The 17,492-nt window shown below is 48.8% G+C and overlaps 1 protein-coding gene across 1 annotated transcript in view; it reads left to right on the top strand.

Moving 5' to 3' along the window:
- CHAT (choline O-acetyltransferase) overlaps positions 1–17,492 on the top strand; it is a 49,786-nt gene that overhangs the window by 17,252 nt on the left and 15,042 nt on the right. Inside the window, exon 8 of the mRNA XM_007178717.2 lies at positions 13,700–13,869. Within this exon, the coding sequence (XP_007178779.2) occupies positions 13,700–13,869 (170 nt within the window). The remainder of the gene's footprint in view (positions 1–13,699; positions 13,870–17,492) is intronic.

Raw genomic sequence — 17,492 nt, 5'->3', positions numbered from 1 at the left:
CTTTGACTGGTACAGGGAAAACAGAATCTGGGCCCGAGGTCCACAGGGATGTGGCTGTGGTGGCAGGAATAAGAGGAGGTTCCTGACTAGAGGCTTCTGGCCTCAGATCCGCAGAACCACGGCTATGCACCGAGAGAGGCGAGGGTGGGATGCTGGAGGCAGAAGAGAATACATGAAATAGCCTCTTGCAAAGTGGAAAAGACAGCCTACTCAGGAAACTTGCTAAGATTCATGGACTGTGTCGAGCTCGTACTTGAGGGCTTGGGGTCATACATTTCAGAAGAAATTAATTAGCATTGTTTTGCATTTCCCCCCTCCCCATAGCGTTCAGGTCCTGAGGTGCAGGCAAGGAGAAGGTGGGTTGCTGGATTCAGCCAAGGTTGGTGAGCATAACAGTGGGAGTGGGGGGCAGGTGTGGCAGGGGAATGACTAATGTTGGAATCTGAACTGAGTAAGGAGATTCGTTAATCTGCTCAGGCTGCCATAACAACGTACGACACACTGGGGGGCTTAGACAACAGCCATTTATCTTCCCCTACTTTTGGAGGCTAGAAGTCCAAGATCAAGGTGTCAACAGAGTTGGTTTCTTCTGAGGCCTCTCTCCTTGGCTCATGGATGGCCATCTTCTCCCTGTGTCTTCACATCGTCTTCCCTCTGTGTGTGTGGATGTCTGTGTTCTCATCTCCTCTTCTTATAAGGACACCAGTCATGTTGGATTAGGGCCCCACCCCAGTGACCTCATTTTAATTTAATTACCTCTGTAAAGATCCCATCTCCAAATACGGTCCCATTCTGAGGTACAGGGGGTTAGGACTTCAACTTGGGAATTTTGGGGGGACATAGTTCAGCCCATCACAGGAGGGAAGTGAAAGACAGGGGTGGGTGATAGAGAGTTGAAATAGGCAGTGAGGCCCAAGGGTTTTGGGGGTGTCAGTGAGGTGAGACGTGTTGCAGTGGGAGGTAAGAGAGTGTGAAGCAGGAGTCAAGAGTGTGGTCAAGGTGCGGCACGCTTGAACTAGGCTTCAGAGGGGGTTGGCTCCTGATAGAGGTACATCCCCAGATGTGATGGTGGGAGTGGGTACAGAGGTTAGACTGTCAAAAGTGAGAGGTCGAGGGGCTGAGAGAGGAGTATGCCAGCCAGGTCACACACACGGGGACGTCCAAGCTACTGGAAGGATGGCCAGAGTGGTGATGGGGAGGAAGAAGATGAGCCAGGAGCCCAGGTCATCATGGCCGGGCACTGTGAAGAAGTCAGTGGAGCCCAGCAGCAAGGAGGAGGATGTGATGGGAGGGATGAAAGCCTAACAGCTGCAGCTCCAAAGGGAAAGGGAGGAGGAGGAGTCATTTAGGAGCAGGAACAGAGAAGGGGAAGCCCCCTACCAATCTGGCCCCCTGGTGAGTGTGAGGAGACACAACAGTCTCTTAGGAGGTGGTTCAGGGAAGCGGGCCTTCAGGGGATGCCACCCTCCAGTTGAGGCAGAAGGTGAATAGAACACTTTCAGAAGAGGTTAACAACACAAGGGAATAGCCAGTCAGTCACCGTGAAGAGTCCAGGAAGGAGGAGAGGGGGCAGGGGGAGGGCTGTGTCCACACAGGGGACACTGGAACAGCAGGGGATGAGAGTGCCAGGGAAAGACCCAGGGATGGTGGTCATTGTTGCAAATGATGCTCCCAAAGCCCTAACCTCGGGGAAGCCTCTCTCCTGGTTCCAGGAGCAGCTGCTGGCTGTGGTTGTGAAGCTTGGGGGTCTTTCTGGCTCACAGTAAAACCACAGTTAATTCTGTGAAATGGGTTGAGCTTTCTGGGGTATCTCAGCTGAAGTCCCAAGGTCTCCACCTCCCTTCCTGGGACCCAGGCAGAGACCCAGTCCATGGGCACTGGGCCCAGGCTGGCACTGTCCAGCAGGAGGCTTTAGCCATGCTGAGCTCCGCTTGTCCTGATGGAGGCCTGGACCAAGGAGCCTGAACTCAGACAAAATCCACCCCTGAATTCTCACAGGATCAGCTGAGACCCAGAGGGGCAGTTGATTTCATCAATCCACTCTCTTTCCAGAGATGGTCCCTTGATCCCCCAACCAGGATGGCTACCTCTGTGAACCCACAGGCTGCCCAGCCCCTGACCCTCTGCCATGACATCAAGAGGGTGGAGCTCATGGAGGTCCAGTAACTGCCAGTGGGGCACAGCCCACATGGAGTGCCCTCCGGGGAGGCCAAGGGCTACAAGACCTGCTGGGACCATTACTGCCCCTGAGGCCTGCCATCTTGCTGGGGAGACCAGAATAAGCAGAATCGTTAGGGCAAGAGTGGACAGGATAAAACCAAAGGAGGGTCTCCATCAGGAGTCCTGCGGGAGTTTGGAGGCCTCACCCCTCTGCATGTCATAGCCCAGGAGGGTTTCCTGTGTCAAGTGGGACTAGAGGTAAACCCACGTGGGTTGAGGTCGGTGGGACTGGGTCTAGCTGACAATATCAGGATCATCTAGAGAGCTCCTAAAAAACCCCCAAAAAACCCAGATTCCTGGGTGCTGGTGATTTTCCAGTGGGACTGGAGAGAGGCCAAGGGATTTGTATTCTTAAAGCACCCACAGGTGTAGCCCAGGTTGGGACCCACTTATTCATATATCAGCGGCTACTGTGCATGGAGGTTCCCCTTGGTGCTGGGCCCTGTCCTGGGCGCTTTCTGTCCCTTGTTGCCATCAGTCTTCATAATACCTGTGAGGTGAGAAGTTCATCCCCACAGAGCAGAGGAGGCTGTGTCTCCCACAGTTCAAGGGAGTCCCCACCCTTACAGGTGGTGGGCGGTGGAGCCAGGACTGAATAGGGAACATCTGTCTCCCCAGCCTGAGATCTGCGGGGCCGGGTGGGCAGGGGTGAGATTCAGGCCTCAGGAGGGCCGTGCACATCCTCTCAGGACCTCCCTCCCCGCCCAACGCGAAGCTATGGCCTTCCCGAACCCAGGAGGAGCCAACACCGTTATCCTGGTCTGGAAATTTAATTAGACATCCCGCCCTGAGTCTGGCAGACTACAGCGCTTGTCAATTTGTAGGAAAAGGATAGCCAGCTCGGAGACACCTCCACCCCACTCACCCACCGCAGCCCGCTGGCTTGCATGGGTGCTGCCGTGGAGAACCTGCGAGCAGACTTCGGAGGCATATGCCTCCCGTTTACACAGTCCCGTAAATATTTATCCCCAGCAGGCAATTAGAGCTGAGCCACTGCTTTCAAGGAGGGAACTGACAGAAGGTAGCTGTGTCTGCAGAAGGCCTCCTCGGTCATGGTTTACAAGAACCCCTCGGGATGGGGCATTTTGCTCTTTGAATGTTGTCATCCAGAGATAGGCAAGTCTGCTGATTTGAAAAACAATTGCACATTAGCAATAACAGCATGTCTGATTTAATTGGCCCAGAAATACCTCCTGGTCTCTTGAGGCCGAATGCTGTTTCTTGGGGCCAACCCCTCCCTCCCACAGTGGAAGCATGAAGGCTTTTATGGATGAGAGGATCCAGGAAGGCAGAGGCATGTGGTCCAAGGCAAGAGGCCTGGGCTTGACCTGTGCCTCACTGCTGTCCCCTGGAGCCTGGCTTCCTAGGCCAGGATGTGGAAATAGCAGCCCCACCCGTGGATAGGACCAAGGGGATGCAAAGCCGGCGGCCTGGTGCCCGGCGCACAGAGGGTGATCGCTAAGGCATAACTCTTATTAGATTGGGGAAAACACTCTGGGGATGTTTTGCCCAAGCCCACAACCTCTCCGGAAAAATCCGGTGAACTGAAAATGGACACCTGTTGATGGGCACTGCCCTTGCAGTCAGTGACAGTGGCCCATGGCCTCAGACTGAATGGCCTATAGTCCTTGTGTGGAGCCCTAACCCTTATTGACTCTGGGGTGCTCTTTTGCCTCCCCCAGGCTCCCCACATACCACATGCTCTGTGTGCACACACTCCAGGCACCTGTGCTCTTTCATTTCTCGCTGGGTGCCATCTCTCTGGCCCTCACTGTCCATTTCATGAGCAGCACTATGATATTTGGTTACAAGGCAGCTAAGGGGTTTTGGGGTTTTTTTTTGTATCTCCTGACCTTCTCCACTCACCACCCCTCCCCTATATTCTGGAAGTATGATAGCTCTTTAAATCTGCCTTTGTGGGAAAGGTGGCTAGAACCCAGAGGAACGAAATTCTTGGCTCCTGACTTTTTTTTAAAAAATTAAATTAAACTTATTTGGAAATAATTGCACATGCATTTGTAAGAAATAAACTCGCCTGTACCATTTTCCCCCCAAATGGTAACATCTTGCAAATCTTACAATATCACAACCAGGACATTGACATTGATACAGTCAAGATACAGAACATTTCCATCCCCACAAGGATCCCTCTCTTCCCTTTATAGCCACACCCACCTCCCTTCCAGCCCCATCCCTCCTTAACCCCTAGCAACCACTAATCTATCCTTCATTTCTATGATGTTGTTTCAAGAATGTCATATAAATGGAGTCATGCAGTATGTAACCTTCTGATATTGGCTTTTTCACTCAGTATAATTCTCTGGAGATTCATCCAAGTTATTGCATGTGTGAATAGTTCATACTGCATTCCACAGTATGGATATATCACAATGAGTGATATAACCGTTGAAGGATATTTGAGTTGTTTCTACTTTTTGGCTATTACAAATAAAGCTACTATGAACATATATGTATAGGTTTTTGTGTGATCATAAGTTTTCATTTCAGAAAAAAATGTTCAGGAATGAAATTGCTACATCATATGATATTTGCATGCTTAATTTTTCAAGAAACTGCTAAAATATTTTTCAGAGTGACTGTACCATTTTACATTCCCATCAGCAACGTATAAGTGATCCAGTTTCTCTGCATCCTTACCAGCATTTGGGATTGTCACTATTTTTTTTTTTTTTTACCCTTCTGATAGGTGTGTAGTGATCTTACTATAGTTGTAATTTACATTTCTCTTATGACTTATGATGTTGAATATCTTTTCATGGCTAATTTCCCTCTATAGCTCATCTTTTGGGAAATATCATTTCATGTCTTCTGCTCATTTTCTAATTGGATTGTTTGGGGTTCAGGTTTTGGGTTTTGGGGTTTTCTTTTTACTGTGAGTTCTGAGAATTGTTTCTATATTCTTTACTAGCCTTTGATTGGATATGTGGCTTTATATTTTCTCCCAATATGTAGCTTATCTTTTCATCTTCTTAACAGGGTGTTTCACTAAGGAAATGTTTTTAGTTTTGATGAAATCCAATTTATCAATTTTTCCTTTTATGGATCATACATTTGGCATCAACTCCAAGAATTCTTTGCCTAGCCCGAGATCCCAAAGATGAATTTCTCCTATTTTTTTCTAAAAGTTTTATAATATTGTACATTTAAGTTGACAATACATTTTGTATTAATTTTTTTATAAGATATGAGATTAAAAAATATTTTTTTATTTGGGTATAGTTGTTTTACAATTCTGTGTTAGTTTCTCCTATACAGCGAAGTAGAGCTCCCTGTGCTGTACAGCAGGTTCTTATTAGTTATCTCTTTTATACATATTAGTGTATATATGTCAATCCCAATCTCCCAGTTTATCCCCCCCGCCCCGCTTTCCCCCCTTGGTGTCCACACGTTTGTTCGCTACATCTGTGTCTCTATTTCTGCCTTGCAAACCAGTTCATCTGTACCATTTTTCTAGATTCCACACATATGCATTAATATACGAGATTTTTTATCCAAGCTTTTTAGAGGAGGGGTGCCTATGAGTGTCCAATTACTCCAGTAATATTTGTTGAAAAGGCCATTCTTCCTCCACTGAATTACTTTTGCACCTTGGTCAAAATCAATTGGACATATTTGTGTTAGTCTATTTTGGGGTTTTCTGTTCGCTTCCATTGATCTATGTGTTCATCTCTCTGCCAATACCACACATTCTTGGCTATGTAACTATGTGATAAGTCTTTAAATTGGATACACTGACTCCTCCAACTTTATTGTTTTTTAAAATTGTTTTAGCTATTCTAGTTCCTTTGCCTTTTCACATAGATTTTAGAATAATCTTGTCTATATCTACAAAAAGTCTTGCTGGGATTTTGATGGGAGCTGTGTTAAGCTTGTATATCAATTTGGGGAGAATTGGCATCTTCACCCTGTTGAGTGTTCCAATGCGTGAACACGGTATGTCTCTCCATTTACTTAGATCTTTGACTTTTTGCGTTAGTGTTTTGTAGTTTCAGTATACAAGTCCTGTATGGTTTTGTTAGATTTACACTGGAGTACTTCATTTGTTTTGCATGATTTAAATCACATTGTATTTTTAATTTTGGTGTTCCTGCCTTGTCACTGGTATGCAGAAATACAATTGATTTTTGTATGTTTATCTTGTACCTTGTGAACTTCTAACTCACTTATTAGTTCTACGTGGGTTTTTTTTTTGTAGATTCCTTATAATTTTCTACATAGATAAATCATGTCATATGAAAATAGGCAGTTGTTTTTTCTTTCTTGTATGTTTCTTTTTTATTCCCTTTTCTTGCCTTTTTGTGCTGACCAGAACTTCCAGTACTATGTTGAATAGCAGTGGTAAGAATGGGTATTCTTTCTTGTTCCTCATCTTAGGGGCAAAGCATGCAGTCTTTTCACCCTTAAGTATGATGTTAGCTATAGGATTTTTTTGTAGATGCTGTTTATGAAGTTGAGGAAATTCCCTTCTATTCTTAGTTTTCTGAGATTTTATCATGACAAGATGTTGAATTTTGTCACTTACACTTCATCAATTGATATAATCATGTGATTTTTCTGTAGTCTGTTAATACAGTGGATTACATCAATTGATTTTCAAATATTGAACCAGGTTTGCATCCCTGGAATAAGCCCCACTTAGTCACAGTGTATAGTTCTTTTTATATGTTGCTTAATTCTATTTGCTGATATATCGTTAACTATCTTTGTCTCTATATTCATGAGGGTTATTTGTCTTGTAGTTGGTTGTTTTTTTCGTGTGTTTAGGGGTGGTGGTGGTGGTGGTATACTGTTTTATCTGGTTTTGGTGTCAGGGTAACATTGGGAAGTGTTCCCACCTCTTATATTATCTGGAAGAAATTGTGTAGATTGGAGTTAATTCTTCCCTAACTGCTTGGTAGAATTCTCTAGAACCATCTGGGCTTGGAGATTTTGGTGGGGAGGGGAAAGTTTAAACTTACAAATTCAATTTCCTTAATAATTACAGGGTCTCCAAATTATCTGTTTCATATTTGGTGCATTGTGGTAGTTTATACTTTTTAAGGGATTGGTCCATTTCATCTAAGTTGTCAAATTTATGTCTGTAGAGTTGTTCATAGTATTTCTGAAAAGTTGTCTTTTTGATATCTGCAAGATCCATAGTGATGTGCCTGTTTAATCCCTGATATTGTGTCTTTTATCTCTTTTGTTTTTCTTCGTTAGTCTTGCTAGAGATTTGATTGATTTTTGAAAAGAAACAGCTTTCTTTTCATTGATTTTCTTTCTTTTTTCCCCCTGTTTTCAATATCATTGATTTCTGCTCTTTGTTATTTCTTTCCTCCTCCTTGTTTTGGGTTTATTTTGCTTTTTTTCCCTAAGTTTTTGAGGTGAGAGCTTATATTATTCATTTGAGACTTTTCCTCTTTTCTGATGTCAGCATTTGTGCTATACATTTCCCTCTCAACAAAGCTTTAGCTGTGTCTCGCAAATTTTGATATGGTGTATTTTTATTTTCATTTATTTCTATGTTTTTTTTTTTAATTTCCTTTAAGATTTCCTCTTTGACCCGTGGATTATTTGGAAGAGGGTTGTTTAGTTTCCAAATGTTTGGAACGTTTATTTTTCTGCTGTTTTTAAAAATCTTGATTCCAGGGGTCAGAGAACACATTTTGTATGATTTCAATTCTTTTCAATTAGTTGAGGGTGTTTTATGGCCTAGGATATGGTCTACTGTGGCATATATATTCCATGGGCACTTGAAGAGAATGTGCACTCTGCTGTTGTTGGGTGAAGTGTTCTATCAATAGATCCTGTTGATTGATGGTGTTGTTAAGTTCTTTTATATCCTTACTGACTTTCTGTAGCTGTTCTGTCAAGTATCAAGAGAGGGGTATTGAAGTCTCCAATACACTTGTGGATTTGTCAATTTTTCCTTCAGTTCTGTTAGTTTTTGCTTCACATATTTTGAGGTATGTTTGGTAGATACACATTTAGGATTGCTATGTCTTCTTGGTAGACTGACCCTTTTTTTTTATGTAACATCCCTCAACATCTCTTGTAATTTTCTTTGCTCCGAAGTTTACTTAATCTGATATTAATATAGCCACTCCTGCTTTCTTTTCATTAATATTTGCTGGATATGTCCTTTTCCATTTCCTTTCACCCAACCTATATCATTATATTTGATGTGAGTTTCTTGTAGATAGAATATAGCTTGGACATACTTTTGTCGGCCTCCTCATAGCCTCTAGGGGCTGGGAATATAAAGATCACCCCATAAGCCATAGAGTAGAGAAGAATTTGACAGGTGTGATGGCAGACTTCCCTCCCAAAAGGAGCTATGATTCCTTTATCTGGGGAGGAAAGATGCTCAGATGTGATTGACAGATATTTAGAAGCTCTAAGTGTCTGAGAAGGAACCCAGTGCCTCCATCTCCCAGACTATCTATTCCCAGGGAATAGATCCCAGAGGGCTGTGTGTCTGTCTGTGTGTGTGCGTGTGCACAGGTGGGTGTGTTGGGGAGCAGCACCTGAGGAGTCTGCAGCCCTCTAGAGGCAGAGGTGCTGTGTTCATTTTATCTTTGCTCACCTTAGTCACAGTCTGGATGCTTTCAACCTCTAACAGAAGCTCCAGGGCCCTCCAAGGCCTCATGGCCTCTGGAATTTCTGCATCGCTGAAGCTGTCAACTCCCCAGGCATGGGTGGCAGCTCCTCCTATTACTCAACTCCGACTTCTACCTATTAAGCAGGGGCTCCTTGAGGAAGATTGATTTACCACATTAAGCGAGCCTCCGTGTGCTCGATGAGGATGTCACAAGACAAATGGCTCCTGCCGTGCGCCTCCAGCCCACTGCCCCGTGTTTCCATCACGTTTGGGCCAGAGTCATAGTGGATGAGTTTGGGTGTAGTTCATTTTCTGCCTTACACGATAAACTTGTCAGCATTTGACCGATCAGCTGCTTGTATGCAGGGAGTTCATTTGCAAGGCGACCTGGCATCCCAGCTCTGCTGTCCTGCTCCCATTTCACTCTGTCTAATGAGCTAGGACCCAGTTCCTGTTGGCTGGTGCTGCGCTCCGGGGCCCTGCTCAACCTGCACGCGGTGGTGATAGTTCAGCCCCTCCTCAGGGGTCCCTCTCTCCTGCCTGGAGGTGGCTGCGGCACTGATGCCCAGGGAGCTGTCCTTTTTTGCTGCCAGCCTCCAGTCACCCAGCTGGGAAGGAGTGTGCCAAACTCCCACTCTTCTGCACAGAGGCTGCATCAGACCTGCTCCCCAGCCTCCGAGATGGACAGGCCTGCCGTGGGCTTCCTGGGGAGCTGCAGCCTGCCCACTCCACACTGGCCTTGGGGCTGTTTCATAGGCAAATACCAAGCCTGGGCTCTCAGAGCTCACTGAGACATGGGCCAACGTGTGTAACATCGGGGCTGCCCATGGTCCCCAGGCCCAGGCCCACCCCAAGCGGCTAGGCATCACTGACAGGCTCCACCCACAAGCATGGGTGTCTACTGCCTAGCCTCAGAGCCTTTTCCAGCACTGTTATCTCCCTTCCTCTCCGCCTATTTGAATCAGACCCAGGCCTAGTCAAGGCCTCCCATGCTTTGAAGTCCCCAGCCACCCTGATCCCAAAGGACCCCCAGAATAGCACACAGTGCAGGGCCAGGCACCATGGCCATCGGCAGGGACTCCTACAGGAGCAGAGAGGGGCAGGGTGGGAAGCTTTGCAGAGAGTGAGGAATCCCTTTCCTGTCTCCATCTCTCCCCCGTCCCTTCCATCCCATGAAGCTCCATGCCCCAAAGGTAGTAATTTCCTGACTTTCAAGGGTCTGGCTGAGCTCCTCTGAGCTCCCTCTCTGAGCTGTGCCCACAGATCTCAGCCTCACCTATCCATGCACACTCAAGTCCATTGCCAGCCATGGACACTTTCCTGTGCCCACCTGGGCTGGGGACCCAGGCCCTGCTCTCTGTGAGCTCAAAGGCGTGGGAAGAGGGGGCCAGATCAGGGCTCCTGGAGCTGGACTGTTGGTGACAGGGGTTTGGGGCGCGACAGGGTCACGCACTGTAGGGTCATGCACAGTGCGGTAGGAGGTGGCGGTTATTGAGGTGGCTGGTCCAGCACTGGACTCAGGTTCCGTGTGAGGCCGGCCTGGTGGAGAGAGCAGAGGGTCCTCATCGGCCCTGAGCAGGCAGCCGAGACGGCTTCTTCCCGGTGTGAGGCGTCCTGGAGGGCAGGGGCTCTCTGGGCTGCTCCCACCCGCACCGGGCGCAGGGTCGGTACCATGAGAGGGTTAGGGAGCTTGGGAGGATTTGACGAGTAGAGCTTTGATAGGCAGAGAAGGAGAAGGGCCCCCATCCAGGGGGCAGCCTGCGTGACGGTGAGGGGATGAATGTGCGCAGGTGACCGGGAGTGACAGGAGGCTCCTGTGAGGTCCATGCAGGGATTCAGGGAAGGCGACCCGGAGGGGCAGCAGATGCGAGCAGTGGAGCTCAGGAGCCATGTTGAGAAGTTTGGATCCTTCCTTGTGGGCCGTAGAAGTTGTTTCTGGTCGAAGAGGGTGACGTGGTGACTGTATCACACTTAAGGAAGGGGGGAGGGGAGTTCTTCACCCCCCAGCCCACCCCCACCACAATGGTGTCTCGTTTGCCGTTCGGTCCCCAGGGCATGGCCCAAAACCTTGAAGTGGATCAGATGAGGCAGGAAAGTCCAAGAGGCCACGTGGAAGGTGATGAGTCATCCTGGACCCATAGGAGTCAGGAGGGATCCTGAGCTCCCAGTGCCCCCCAAATCCATATTCTAGACAGGAAGCAGGGAAGGAAGGGCCGAGGATGGGCTGGATTGCTGGTTAGCCTCGTTCCCAGAGTAGAAGGTCTCCTCTGAGAGACATCTCCTTCCCCCAGGATTTGAAAGAGGAGGGAGGAAGGGGATAGTGGGGACTGCAGACTCCTGTCACTCGAGGACGTCTGTGGACCCCTCTCATGAACCTGGAGAAATCACCCTGGCACGGCGGGGACTGCACAGGTGGCCTTAGCATCTGTGTGCCCAGTAGGTGTTGAGGAGACCCAGGGGAGGGTCTCAGGGATTGCCTCACTCGAGGCTGCCTATGCCAGGAAGGGAAGCAGCCCAGAGAGCCTGGGGTGAGGCCAAGAGGAGGGAGGAGCAGACAGGACTTTCTCGATGGCCGTTCCAGGCCCCTAACTGGACAGAGGAAAGGATGGGCAGAGTCCGGCTGTGGTCCTCACTGGCAGCGTCAGCTGTGTACTCAGCCTCCCACTGACTGGGGAAGGTGCTGCTGTGCCTAGTTCAACCCATGGGCAGGACCTGGCTGGTGAACAGCGGAGGGAGACCTGAGCCTGAGGGTGTGGAAGCCGTACCTGCTCCCACACATTCCTTGGACTCCAGGAAGGCAGAATCCAGACGACTATGACACACGGTGGGTATATTTCTTGGCTTCAGGCTCTGGAAAGAAAGAAGGCTCCAGAGCTGGGGACTACGGTGGGGGTGAGGGCTCTGAAAAGAGAAGTTCTGATTCAGCAGTCCCTGGGGTTCCAGTGGGAGGGGCAGGAGGGGAGAGGAGCTTGTGGCTGCAGAAGCAGAGGGCTGCGTGTCCAGGCTCAGAATCGAGGAGCGCAGAGCTGACTGCAGGAAAGAGCAGGGCCAGCACCCAGGACCTGGGCCGCCCAAGGGTCTGCGTCAATGCTGAGACAGGAGGGAGCTGGGAGGGGCCTCGACTGCCTTCTTGGAGGGATCTTCAGCCCCCAGAGTGTTTCTCTCTGACACAGAGAAGAGCATTCTGGACAGGGATCTTGTACTTAACTACCTGCAGGGACAAGAGGGTTAAATAAATGAGAGAGGACTGGGGCAAACCAAGGGTGCAGCTTCTCAGCTCCAGGTAATTCCTGCAGTGTGAAGATGTGAATCCAGCGTAACCAGACTGTTTAAGTTAGTATTACATTTGGCCACATGTGATTGAAAACCCAAAATAATAGTGGCTTAAAAAAAATAGAGATTTCTCTCTCTCTTCCTCTCTCTCTCACGTATACCAGAACTGAGCCCTCCAGAGCAGATAGGTGGCTAGGATTCTTCCATCTCACCCCGAGGTTGTGGCCCACAGCCTCCTGGCCCAATACGGAGGCTAGAGCTCTGGCCATCACACCTGTGTTCCAGGCAGCAGGATGGAGGAAGGTGGAAAGAAGGGCAAAGAGCATGTGCTAGTTGTATTTAAGGAGGTTTCTTGGAAGCTGTCATATAGTGTTTCTAGATTTTGTTGGTAGAATTGAACACATGATTTCCCCCAGCTGTAAGAGAAGGCAGGAAATGTAGCTGTAGTTCTGCTCATCCCTGTGCCAAGTTAAAAACCAGGTGTTCGATGACTAAAGGGGGTATGGATATTGGAATATGCCACATAATGCCCCTTTGCTTCCAAATAACAGGCACTCCATCTTCTCATGCATAGAACACACTGGGGCTGGGGGAAGGGTGTAACCCTACACCTCATCCAGCTCAGAGGTCAGGAGGTCTGGGTGATGTGCAGCCCTCGCCATCGGGTCCTGATGCCCACACACCCTGTGTGGGATGGTGGAGAAAGAATACTGTCACCACAGTAAAGACTCCTGATTGGGAGAAGGGATACACAGCAGCACACAGTCAGGTCCCACTGGGCAGGCTTTGTAAATCTTCCTGTGCTTATTGGAGGAAGCTGCCTGGGGCAGCCCATCTGGCCGGCCCAGCTCTATTCCGGGAGGAACTCCATACCCAGTGTCCCCCATGGAGAAGTCAGGCTCCCTTGGTGACGTGTCTCCTGCACAACTCAGTGACTTTTAGATGAGTTCTATGTGCCTGAGACTGCCCCAATGATCTCATCTGGATATAGGTTAAGGGGCAACCTGGCCCTTCCACTTACCCTCTGCGTGGAAACAACAGCTGGGGTGATGGTGGTGGGAGGGCGCTGGGAGAGCAACACCCTCACTCCCTTACTTCCGATTTTCATGTGAAATTGACTAATTAAAATTTTTTGGCAACTGATGTTTGAAAATCATAGTTCAGGACAAATGAACTTGCTTATGTGCCAGATGTGGCCCGCAGGTGTGAGTGGAGGGTGCCGTTGGATGGGGGAATTGGAGCTCCTTCTCTGGCACAGGCTGGCCCGAGGGTCTAACGTTTACGGGGAAGGTCCCACACCACCCCTTTTCATCCTGGCAGGCAGGACCAGTGACCACACATCTGGGGGCAGAACTGGCTACAGCTGAAGGGCAGGACTCTTGCAGGGACCCTGAGGGTGAGCTGGTCCCTGGGGTTAGCACAGAAGCTCAGGACAGTCAGGCTGACTTCCCGGCCCACCCCCTGGGGTGGTGGGGGACTCAGGCCTGGCTCAAGATCTGGGTGTCCATACGTGTGTCCGCCTGTGGCATGTGGGGCTCTGCAGAGGGGACCCCAGGCCCGGGGCAGGGCAGGTGCTAAGTAAGGCCGTGCTTGCCTGCCCCGCAGACTCCACCAACAGGGACTCCCTGGATATGATCGAGCGCTGCATCTGCCTGGTGTGCCTGGATGCCCCGGGAGGCATGGAGCTCAGCGACACCAACAGGGCACTCCAGCTCCTCCACGGCGGAGGCTGCAGCAAGAATGGGGCCAACCGCTGGTACGACAAGTCCCTGCAGGTAAGCCTCCCCCAGGCAGGGCCAGTGGCCGCAGCCGCCTCACGCTCACATCCAGCAGGCTCTCTTGCTGGCCTCTGCTGCCCAGGAGGCTGCATCTGGGGCCGAGGGGGCGGAGGAGATGTGCCACTGGTGTCAGGCCCTGGACCGGCCAGAGCTCTTCTCAGGAGCAAGTGGCCAAACCCAGCTCCAACCCCCTAACCTTCCTGCAGCCCAGCCTAGGGGGCCTCTGGGCCAGACCTGGGGCTCATTCCCCATCTCCCATCACACACTGTAAGGGGGGGGCATACCAGGGGCTCCCATCAAACAAATCCTCAACACATTCAGCAAGAAGGCACATGAAAAGATGCTCAACACCACCAATTATCAGAGAAATGCAAATCAAAACTACAGTGAGGTATCACCTCACACCAGTCAGAATGGCCATCAACAAAAAATCTACAAACAATAAATGCTGGAGAGGGTGTGGAGAAAAGGGAACCCTCCTGCCCTGTTGGTGGGAATGCAAATTGATACAGCCACTATGGAGAACAGTATGGAGGTTCCTTAAAAAACTAACAATAGAGCTGCCTTATGATCTAGCAATCCCACTACTGGGCATACACCCTGAGAAAACCAAAATTCAAAAAGACACATGCACCCCAATGTTCATTGCAGCACTATTTACAATAGCCAGGACATGGAAGCAACCTAAATGCCCATCAACAGATGAATGGATAAAAAAGATGTGATACATATATACTAGGGTGTCAGGCCATGGACCGGTGTCGGGCTGTGGTCTGTTAAGAATCGGGCTGGGCTTCCCTGGTGGCGCAGCGGTTGAGAATCTGCCTGCCAATGCAGGGGACACGGGTTCGAGCCCTGGTCTGGGAAGATCCCACATGCTGTGGAGCAACTGGGCCCGTGAGCCACAACTACTGAGCCTGCGTGTCTGGAGCCTGTGCTCCGCAGCAAGAGAGGCCGCAATAGTGAGAGGCCCGCACACCACGATAAAGAGTGGCCCCCACTTGCCACAACTAGAGAAAGCCCTCATGCAGAAACGAAGACCCAACACAGCCAAAAATAAATTAACTAATTAATTAAAAAAAAAAATCGGGCTGCACAGCAGGAGGCGAGCGGCGGGGGAGTGAGCAAAGCTTCATCTGCCGCTCCCCATCGCTCCCATTACCGCCTGAACCATCCCCCTCTCCCCCAGTCCATGGAAAAATTGTCTTCCACGAAACCAGTCCCAAAAAGGTTGGGGACCGCTGATATATACAATGGAATATTACTCAGCCATAAAAAGAAACGAAATTGGGTCATTTGTACAGACGTGGATAGACCTAGAGACTGTCGTACAAGGTGAAGTAAGTCAGAAAGAAAAAAACAAATATCGTGTATTAATGCATATATGTGGAATCTAGAAAAATGGTACAGATGGACCTATCTGCAAAGCAGAAATAGAGACACAGACGTAGAGAACAAACATATGGACACCAAGGGAGGGAAAGGGAGGGTGGGATGAATTGGGAGATTGGGACTGACATATATACACTACTATGTATAAAACAGATAACTAATGAGAACCTACTGTACAGCACAGGAAACTCTACTCCGTGCTCTGTGGTGACCTAAATGGGAAGGAAATCCAAAAAAAGAGGGGCTATAGGTATACACGTAGCTGATTCACTTCTCTGTACAGCAGGAACTAACACAATATTGTAAAGCAACTATACTCCAATTTAAAAAAAAAAAAGAATCATGTCTGATGCCTGAAGATGTCAGCTTTTCTGAATTTCCGTCACCCTGGCCTGGCCATTTCAATACACCTCCCTTCATCCCTGAGGAGTAGGGTAGCCCAGCATCTCCACAGAAGAAAAGTCATAAAATGAAACAAAACCATTCATATATATACTTTTTGAATTTATTTTTATTTTTGGCTGTGTTGGGTCTTCGTTGCTGTGTGTGGGCTTTTCTCTAGTTGCAGCGAGCAGGGGCTACTCTTCGTTGCAGTGCACGGGCTTCTCATTGCGGTGGCTTCACTTGTTGCGGAGCACGGGCTCTAGGCGCACAGGCTTCAGTAGCTGTGGCACGTGGGATCAGTAGTTGTGGCTCGTGGGCTCTAGAGTGCAGGCTCAGTAGTTGTGACGCACGGGCTTAGTTGCTCTGCGGCATGTGGGATCTTCCTGGACCAGGGCTCGAACCCGTGTCCCCTGCATCGGCAGGCAGATTCTTAACCACTGTGCCACCAGAGAAGTCCCTGTTCATACATTTTTCATTCACATGACATCAGCCCAGAAACAAGACATTCACTTTGGCCTGGAGAAAAATACTCACACAGATGAGGATGAAGATTGGGCCATTCATTCCCGTCCCCCATTCTTTTACCCCAGCACGCCGATCCTGAATCTAATCTTATTTGTAAAGCCCCCGCACTTTCACAGTGACCATATTAAGTAGCACGCAACCATCTTTACGTTTTGATTTAGCATCACTCACACTGGTAAGCATTTCTAGGCCGCCTCTCGTTTTTCTCCCTCTCTGTCCCCTACATTCTGCAGGTTATCCTTTTTATTGGTTTGCATATTGATTCTATTTCTGCTGAGTTCTCTCCCTGCTGCGCTGGCTATTTAGCCTCCACCAGTGGTGCTAATGGCTTGTAATCTTTCATGGAGCAGCTGTGGGATTGAAATGATACAATGGATGTACAGGACCTGAAACATAGTAAGCCTTGGTAGTGGTTTTTCAAAGGTAACATTTTCCTCCCTTTCTTTTAGCGACAGGGACACAAAAGCACTAATGTGTGCTCCCCTCCTGCCTCACGTGGATGACCGTGCCCACCTCTGGGCTCTTTTTGCAGGCAGGACAGATTATCAGGGGAGCTGGAAAAGCCAGACAGGCTCCATGAACGTGAACTGAAAAGTTCAAGAGCGAGTCTCAGGACAGAAAGGCAGGGGGACACAAAGGGAGAGAGAAAAGAGCCTGCAAGGGATGAATCTTGAGAGAAACTCTGTGGGAAGTGCGTTTGCTTGAAGAATGGGAGAAAAGATTCGGGCAGCTATGAGACTGGAGGAGACAGGGAGACAGCTCAGAGGTGTGCTGTGCTACAGTTCCCTGGAAGGTCTCATAAAGATTTCAGCAGCTTGTTTATTTGTTTGCTTGTTGGTTTGTTTGCTTATGGATGACAGGCTAGTACCTCTTGAGTGTGATGCTGTGCTGAGGTGGACCTCAAGGCAGCCCCACTTTATTCGGGTTATGCTTTAAGAATGAGATTTCATTCTTCTCACTATTTTCTCCTAGTCCTTTTGTACATACTGAGTATGTCCCTTTTCCAAGTCAACTAAATCCAGCCTTTGTATAGTCATAAAACTCAGAAGTAATCTTCACAGTTCCCGTGGGCCTTTCATATGCCTTCTCTCTAAGCCTCACATCGATCCGGTGAACTGGGCCTTATTGGATCCATTTTAAATGAGAGCAAACTGAAGCCAGAGAGTTGAAGTGTCTTGTCAAAGCTCTCCCAGCTGGCAGGCAGCAACCACAGAACTGGAATCAGGGTCCCTGACTTGAAGCCCAGGGAGCAGTTAATGGGGCATCTTTCGTACACCTTTCTTTCACTCCCATCAAGGGATATTTTATTTCTCCCTAGG

The sequence above is a fragment of the Balaenoptera acutorostrata genome, chromosome 16 (assembly GCF_949987535.1).
Source record: "Balaenoptera acutorostrata chromosome 16, mBalAcu1.1, whole genome shotgun sequence".
In the NCBI taxonomy this organism is placed as follows: Eukaryota; Metazoa; Chordata; class Mammalia; order Artiodactyla; family Balaenopteridae; genus Balaenoptera; species Balaenoptera acutorostrata.
This window is presented reverse-complemented; position numbering and strand designations above follow the sequence as displayed.